An 8,587-nucleotide genomic window follows, 5' to 3' on the forward strand; every position below is an offset into this window, starting at 1 on the left:
GTTTGTAACTGGTGTTTTGGCGATGAAACCTTTAAAGGATTTGCATTATTGATTAGTTAATTCGAATATATGAAAGATTTGAACAAATAATATCACAGCAGACAAGCAAATGCTAGCAAGTATGTTGCATGCACATGATCTACATATTAACAAGGTGGAAGAAAAAACTTTCTTGTAGTACACTGAAACCTGTGCAAAGACTTAGCATTTATATAGCTGTTGGCTATTTCAAGAATTTTAGGGTTTAGTTAATGAGTAAATAATTACCACTTCTGTGGCTTTTAACTTCAATTTTGATCTCCTAAAATTGCTCGGGTATCTCTAAAATGTATTTTATGATTTTTTTCGCTAATCTTCTACCTATTAAGATTTTTAATTAAAATCAATATTTTTTGTTTTTAGCGAAATACCATGTTAATAAGCAAATGAAATATATCTAACACTTTCATGTATGTTTATGAATGCAGCAACGCAGTAAGGGTGTCACCAGTATTATCTATCTAGTATTGTTTGGATACGATTCTCAAACAATTTTGTTTGTCACAAAGTAAAACCATTTTCACTTAACTTGGATTATCAATTATGAACCAATAAATTTGTTGAAAGTTTTCACTATCTGACCAGAGCTATTTATTCTTTGTATTGAACTATACACATCAAGGTAGACAAATTAAAATTAACTTTGCTTCTGGAGATTTTAGATCCCATGAGTACCGCAACCTCAAGAAATACTTTTACATAGCATTTAAGATTGTCTCATTGACATTTTTGCCAACCTACAGAAAAATGGCCGAGCTGAAAGTACAACTTGAGTTCAGTGGTGGTGCAGAACTGCTTTTTGGCAACCAAAAGACACAAGAAGTTATGTTAGCAAGCCATAAAAAATGGACCATAGGGGACTTGTTGCAATGGATCAAGGTGTGTATGTAAAGTACAGGTTTCTCAAGTTGATAGCTGTGCCAGTTTTTACTGGCTCATGTAGCACAAGTAACTACAGATTGTTGACTGATATGTTAGTCTTGCTTTCATAGTACAATAGTTGCATTACTAATGGTAAAACACAAAAACTGCTGAAGCTGATATTTTAGTGTTCGAGAGTATAACTCTCTTTTGACAGTTGCTTTGTAAGAGAGTATAACTCTCCTTTGACAGTTGCTTTGTAAGAGAGTATAATTCTCCTTTGACAGTTGCTTTGTAAGAGAGTATAACTCTTCTTTGACAGTTGCTTTGTAAGAGAGTATAACTCTCCTTTGACAGTTGCTTTTATGAGAAGTAAAACATTACTCAGTAATATTTAGATCTATCAGCACAAAGGGTTGCTCAGTAATTGCTACATTTGCTTTCTTTACAAATGTGAAAGTATTTCTGCTTCTCATTCTTTTTGAGATTTCTCTAACCTTTTTAGCATGACTGAACTTTTATTTATATCAAAATTCACATTGGTTGTTACAGGACAATCTGTTGCAAGAAAGACCTGACCTATTTCTCCAAGGCAGTACAGTTCGGCCTGGAATTCTCGTTCTCGTTAACGACACTGATTGGCTTCTTGTTGGAGAATTGTCTTATGAGATTCAAAATAATGATAGAATATTATTTATATCAACATTACATGGGGGCTAGTGAACTTGCCGACTGCCGGTGAAAGTGAAGGAAGCAATATGTTTTACTAAGCAATTAGTCTCCAAAAGGATGTTTATATATATGGCAATTGTTTTTTTAAATTTTCATCAAATATATTACGTACAATTATAACAATAAGAAATGGAGGTATAATATGGTTGATTCCGCTAGCTCTCAACATTATGCGTAGTTCAGCTACATGGTCTTTGCCAGGAAAGATATGTAAACACTGTTGAGCCGTTATTCAGATATTTTACTATTAGACTATAACTAGCTAGTAAAACTACGTATAACAAAATCACAGCCATTCACATAAAATAAATTTACCGGGGAGCATCACTTGAAATCAGAAACAATACGTGCAAGAGATACAGCATACAGGTGAATTGGTTGAATGTATTAAAAATTAGGTCTGGCATTCTCAAAAATTGTCAACTAACACATGGAAGTTCGTGTTGCGTTTTTAAAGTAATTCAGGTTCTGTCATTCACGTGATGGAGGAATCTCGGCATCGTCGACCACTAAACTATGTATTATTCCTTCTCTCCTTTTCCCGCTGCTCACTGCCTTGATATATGCCGCCCGGTCACCAATAGTAAAATGTGTCTCCGTACCATCATCAGTAAACTCACCCTGTAGATGGCATTGTTCCAGGTTGCTTAGGCTAACCAATAAAACTGAAGGTACACTATGATTTATATCATCAATCTAAAGACCAGTAGTAGTAGGTTGCCCAATGAAGCATCTCAATAGCGTATAAGCTGTTGTCCCAGAATTCATTTACATGCACATTTTAATGATGCCTTTGTTAGGCATCGATTTTCTAATAAGCCTATATTTGTCTAAAATATTTTACTCGCATGAAACTCTCTAAATTGGCCATCTATAAAGCTTACCTATTTATTAACAAACCCACTACACTATCATCTAAGGCTATCTGCCCAAGCAATTATAAAATCAATAAAACTTACAGTTGTTTCCACCTTGTGTCCATTGACCCAAACATCAAGAGTGTCTTTTTCTACAAATGGTATATGATAAGCAGCAGTATACTAAGTCGAACGTAATATTGATATTGCTAGAGGCTTTTGCGTTAATAAGTGTATTTACTCAATACAAAACCGGGTTGACGCGAATTGCTTTGTCAATAGTTGGAACACTGTTTAATATATATGGCATTTTAAAACTGTGCATTGCTTATCTTATCGGCATGACATAAAGGGGCTACAATAATGAACATGGCAAGCAGTCCCTTAAAGCTCTGCTGTCACGCTACCAATCTTGTACAACAATGATTTCTATATTTTAGTCCATGGTGCTTTGTTGGCCTCCAAAATCGCTCAAGTGTTGGTGATAGGTTTAGTCTGGCCTTGTTTCGGATGATAAATAGTCATGATACTACATACCTAGTACGATTCGTGTCATCACTCCTTCTACTGGCAAGCACCAAGTATTTTGGATTTTTGATCGAGTTTCTGCGAACTTTTCTAAAGGTTTTCCATTCACTTCCAAACTATATTCATATGTGAAGCCGTCTGATGCTTGTATCATTATTGCACACTTAGTGTTTTTCTTGCCAATAGCAAAGTTCTCTACGCCGACAAGTTTAAACAACCAATCCTGTCGATAGATTTCCTAAAATAAACAACTTTTTTAAAGAATCGTAAAATAGTTTTATAGCCTAGATCAAAGAAATTTGATTATAATAAAACTGCCTCAACGCTATACCACTTGTGCCTTATGGTTGCCTAACCTTTCCATTTACTCGAATGATGCGTTTCCCCGTGGTGGTTCCATGTTCAAATTCGACGAGATAGATTCCATCACTTAGGGGCACTTGCCATTGAGCTACTAGATCCTCAGATGCCATCAAGGTCATCAAATTCACCTGTTAACACACAAATATCACTTATTGTTACATTTTTATTTAGCTGAACCATTTTTGTTACATGGTTGGGTTAGATAGAGATATTGAGACAGACAAGATGAGATTATTCCGCAAGGAAAAACAAATGTCCAACATTTGTTTTTACTCGCGTAGCGATCTCCAAAACAGTTTCTTTTTTAATGGAATTTATAGTTGAGTTGTGCTCAGAGTAAATTACTAAATCGATTTCCCATTGTTGGTAGTTAATCAGGGATGTTCAGAAGACTTGTATAAAATGCATGCTTGTCAAGTATTTTCAATAGCATGATACTCTGTGCTTAAATTCCAATGATTTTCATACTACAGTATTTCAAATGCTTACTTGGAGCATTGCTTTGAGCATTGAGTTGTCAACTAATGTTTTCTTTTCAACATTAGACTAATGCCATAACTAACATCTAAAAGAAGCTGCCACTATATTAGATCCAACTTACATGTATATGTTTCATTGTATGCTGCTCACTATCTCTGATCATAGTTATGTATGTCACCATATGCAGCCACACCATCTCATGTTTTTACACACGTATGTTGCTGTACTATCTCCTATTTTATTTGTGTATGTCACCATATGTAGCTCCTCTATCTTTTATATTTATATATGTCATATGCTGCTGTACTCTCTCCTATTCTACTTACACATTATTATATGGGCAGCATACTATTATATGCTGCCCCACCAGCCCAGATACTACTTAGTACTTACATATACGTATTGTATACTTGCATATTTAAAAATGCACTGCTACGCTCAGACTCAATATTTATCTGGTAGTAAGTTAGTTTAGTTTATGAACAATTTGTACAAAACAAAATAATCAGTTTATTTTGTGAGAATATAAAAATCATTCTATTTGTTAGATTGTGTTAGCACTATATGGAATAAGTGTCAACGATTGCACTTGAAAAATACCTGGAATTTGGAAGCTTTAAAATGTTGTGAGCTAATGAAAGTACTTAGCCTAAGAGATAGCACCCATATATGAAAAAGCAACGAAACAAGCTCAGTCAATGTCTAGATTTTGTTTATTTAAAAAGTATTTTTACATTTCACGAAAAGAATTGACAAAATAATGATTATTAGTATTGCGGAGTGTAACTGTAAAACCAAAATATAAAATTTGCAACGTCGTCACTAAAATGTTCAGTTTTATGCTAACCATGTATATATGTGTGGACTTATCCTTCATTTAGTCAAGTTAAGATTGTTATTACAGTTCCACATGTTTCGCCACTAACTGGTTTTGTATATTCATTAATACTATTGCTGCTTTATCATAGCTCAAACAACGTTTACTGGTGTATTGTTAGAATTTGGAAAGCTGGGACTTGTTCCTTGTAGTTAAATATAAATATTTTATTGCACATTGCTTGCTGAACATGAAGTGTCAAAACATTTTAACTGTGCAACAGTACTGATTATTCCATCTATACGATGTTGGATTTGTCCAAATGAAAATAATCCACCGATATAGAACATTTAGCTTGATAAATTTGGCTTCCTGTAGCTTACATCTGTGTGAGATCATGTCTCTTCTTAGGTCCAACACTAAAAAAGCAACTGCTTTAAAAATCCTTATCATCTCCCCTGTCACGTGAGGCAACAGCAGTAGAGAGTAGGTTTTAAAATCCAAATCGCAGCCTTAATTATAATTTTGTGCACAGATCTTATCATCTTTTTAAATCTTGGTTTGCTGAGTTCTTTCTATAAAATATATCAAGACTAGAGGTGTACTTACAAACCATTTACTTAACTGTACTTATATTGTCCTGCGATGTTTTCAAACACCCGCTCTACACATCGCCTGTTATGTGACATTTGTCTGTTTTCGTGCTATTATGTCATATTTTGCTCATATTTTATTGAGCCAACTATGTATTTTACAAACAGATTTTAATGGCTTTATTTTTACCATCTGTCTCTAGTAAAACCTATGGCAATGAGTAAAACATTTTGCATAGACTTGCTATACCGATATTGCTGATGAGGCCTGCGTTCTAGAGGCCTACGTGATGAGGCCTGCGAATTTGTTTATATGTCAATTGGCAAGTGCATTTCAAAACAATTTCACCACTCTCAAAGTATAATTCAGGATGCTTTCGAATTATCTATACATGGCAAGGCTTACTACTGAGTTTTGTGCATCATCTTCAGGCTCAGTTAGATGCACGCACTTAAACGCAACTTATTGTTTGGTGGTCTTAAAACGATAAGACAAAATAAACGCTTTTACTAATATGATTTTTATAGCTACTGCTCATTTGCAGTACCTGAGTATTGCTGTCACAAATAAATAAAGTAACTTTAACCAACCTGTTCAAAAACTATAAATGGGTTGCCAATGAAGCTCAACTGAACGGAAATTTAGGAGCAAGTGTGGCGGTTTATTCATCGCTATACTTCATGAGGCGTATTACTGAATACACTACCCTGTTCATTTAGGACAGCGAGCCCTTTTTTAACAATTGTGTATTAATAGACGAAAGGCGAATAGTGCGTCTGTGTATTATTACTAGTGCTGATTACGAAATATTTTTACTATTTAGTTTTCTTTACCACTGCTTAGAATAAACTAATTGTGATTGCCTTGTTATTTTTTATCTATAATACGATTGAGTGTATTAAGATGAATGGCAGTCAAGCTAGGTTTCACTGTAGTTGCTTTTTTCCAGGTTTATTTCAACCTGGACTTTCTTAGCTGATCTGACGTTTGTTCGAGGGCGTGTAAACCATTTTTTTTATGACTATGTTAGTTTGCTATAGTGTTGTAATATCTTATTGTTTACATTACTCATTTTGTAGTGCACAAAGGTATTGCTGTTTTATCAGTGGTTGAGTTTCTGAGTAGAGCCAGCCCTAAATTAACTTTGGCTCTGTCTGTCTAAAAAGATTTTTAAATTTATTGGTCGGCACGAATCTATGTTTGATATATTGATACTTTTAAGCATTTTTGCTCAGCACTTTTGCAGATCAATTTAATTTTTTTATGTCATTTTAAAATCGTCAAAGATTAACTTCCTAAGCTCAAACTTTCCAAAATCATTTTTTATTCATGTATTTTTAGCGTATTCTGTGTCAAGTTTATGTATAGGTAGTTGTTTAACAACAGTTTTATGAATTAAGATAGACAAGTTGATAAGGTCAAGTGTTTTTCGTTTCTCTCTCATCTAGTGCAGATCAAATAAGCTATTAGACATTATCAAGGCGAGTACAAGGACTTCTTTTTGAAATATTATTTCCAAAAAGTCATTCACAAGTTTTTAAGTCACTTCACATCTTGAGTGGAGCAGCTATGTGTGTGTCCTAGAGGCTAAAGTTGCTGACTATGTTATACAATTCGCTAGCTAGTGATGTATTTGTTGCTTTTTAATACAAAAATGTACATTGCAAAACTACATGTATGTTAACTTGCTAAATTATTTGACTTTTACATATTTAAGTAAAGTACTTATTTCTCGGCACTCGCACTTCATGTACTTTTTAAACTGCTAAACCAATATGCCAACCTAGAGTTTTGTCTCTTGCAAGCATGAAAATATGTACACGAAATTGGAAGAAAGGTGTTGATATGAGCAACTTTCTTAATATAGTTTTAAATTTTAAGTCATTGATGAGCTGTCAACATATTGCCAACATAAAAATTTAATAAAAATTGATCTGGGCCTGCTATTTGTATTTTTTGCCTGCTATCTTCATGTATTGAATGTTCTGTTATATTTGTTTTACTTTCCATATCATCAATAAAATGCACAGCCTATTCCGAAATTTTGTTAAAAAACGTTTTTGTTTTGTCTGTTGTCAATTAATAGACAGCAGCTTGGCTAGATGACAGTGAGATGCTTGAGCATAAGTTTTGAGCGGTGAAAATTTTATTTGAAAGATGTGCATTGTAACCATTTTTGGTTATCAAATTTGTCTGTCTATATTTGTCACACATTTCAATTAATTTAATCGGGCTATTGCATTGGAGCTGTTTTGTCAGCACAAAGTGAATTATGACCGCTGAGTTTTGTTTGGTTGTAAAACACTATTTGTTTGTCAGCATACTAAATATATTCAAATTTCAAGAAAATTAATTGAAAATCGCGCAAATCATTAATAGAGCAGCACATGTTGCCATGGTGCATCTAGTTATACAGCACAGCAACTGTTACCTTTTACTGGGGCGAGAATCTCACAACTACCATTTTAGAAGTGTGAGCTTAGATATGCATTCTTGATTAACGACAAAAATATTTTCTATAATGGTTAGAAAGAACCACCAATATGTTTAAAAAGACTCTAACAAACCAATTATCTGATAATATAGCAACCAATGTCAGCAAAGATGTAATGTTGTAAAATCACCTGCTGCCTGTGAGAAATATTTGCACCCAGCTTAAGTACGTTTGCTGTATGACTCACTGTAAAATGATTCTTCCAAAATTGTTTGAATGTGTTCAGTCTTTTTTAAGCTGTCAGCTATAGTCACATATACATGACTTGAGCTATAGCCATGCACTTGACTAATACTATGGTCGTATACACATGACTAGTGCTGTTCTCATACACACATGACGAGCTATACTATAGTCATGTATACCTCACTAGAAATTGCAAATTTACTGTAGTTTTCATAGTTGTTGAAGCATGATGAACAGTCAATATATTGAAAGGTAATAGCTGATGATAGAATGAGAAAAATTATCAATTTTTGTGTAGATATTAATTTCATGCCAATATCAATTGCCATTCTTCATATGCATTTATTTTAAAAACTAATTCTAGTTTGCCTTTTGCTGGAAATTGTTAGAAATGTATCTGTAGAAGTATAAGATAGCTCTCTCACAATATAATCAATATATAAAAGCTCAATTATTACTCGGGCATTCAGCTAGTTTTTCCATATTTATGATTTTCAATTATCAGCTTTTATTTTCAATATGATTGGGGTGGTTGTTTGTTATGTTATTTGATATGTTAATTGCTACAGATAAGGCCGGTCTGGCAGCATGGCAGCTGTTGAGGAAGGCATGGCAAGGCTGAATCTGGAAAATCGA

At 33.8% G+C, this 8,587-nt stretch overlaps 1 protein-coding gene across 1 annotated transcript; it reads right to left on the reverse strand.

Moving 5' to 3' along the window:
* Positions 1–1,630: 1,630 nt before the first annotated feature.
* LOC137394990 (fas apoptotic inhibitory molecule 1-like) lies at positions 1,631–5,933 on the reverse strand. Its single transcript, XM_068081775.1, has 5 exons — positions 5,862–5,933; positions 3,374–3,508; positions 3,027–3,255; positions 2,592–2,641; positions 1,631–2,253 (listed from the first exon to the last, which is right to left on the reverse strand). The coding sequence occupies exons 2-5, from the start codon at positions 3,497–3,499 to the stop codon at positions 2,104–2,106; spliced, it is 555 nt and encodes a 184-aa protein (XP_067937876.1). The 5' UTR covers positions 3,500–3,508; positions 5,862–5,933; the 3' UTR covers positions 1,631–2,103.
* Positions 5,934–8,587: the final 2,654 nt, after the last annotated feature.

The sequence above is a fragment of the Watersipora subatra genome, chromosome 1, assembly GCF_963576615.1.
Source record: "Watersipora subatra chromosome 1, tzWatSuba1.1, whole genome shotgun sequence".
Taxonomy (NCBI): domain Eukaryota; kingdom Metazoa; phylum Bryozoa; class Gymnolaemata; order Cheilostomatida; family Watersiporidae; genus Watersipora; species Watersipora subatra.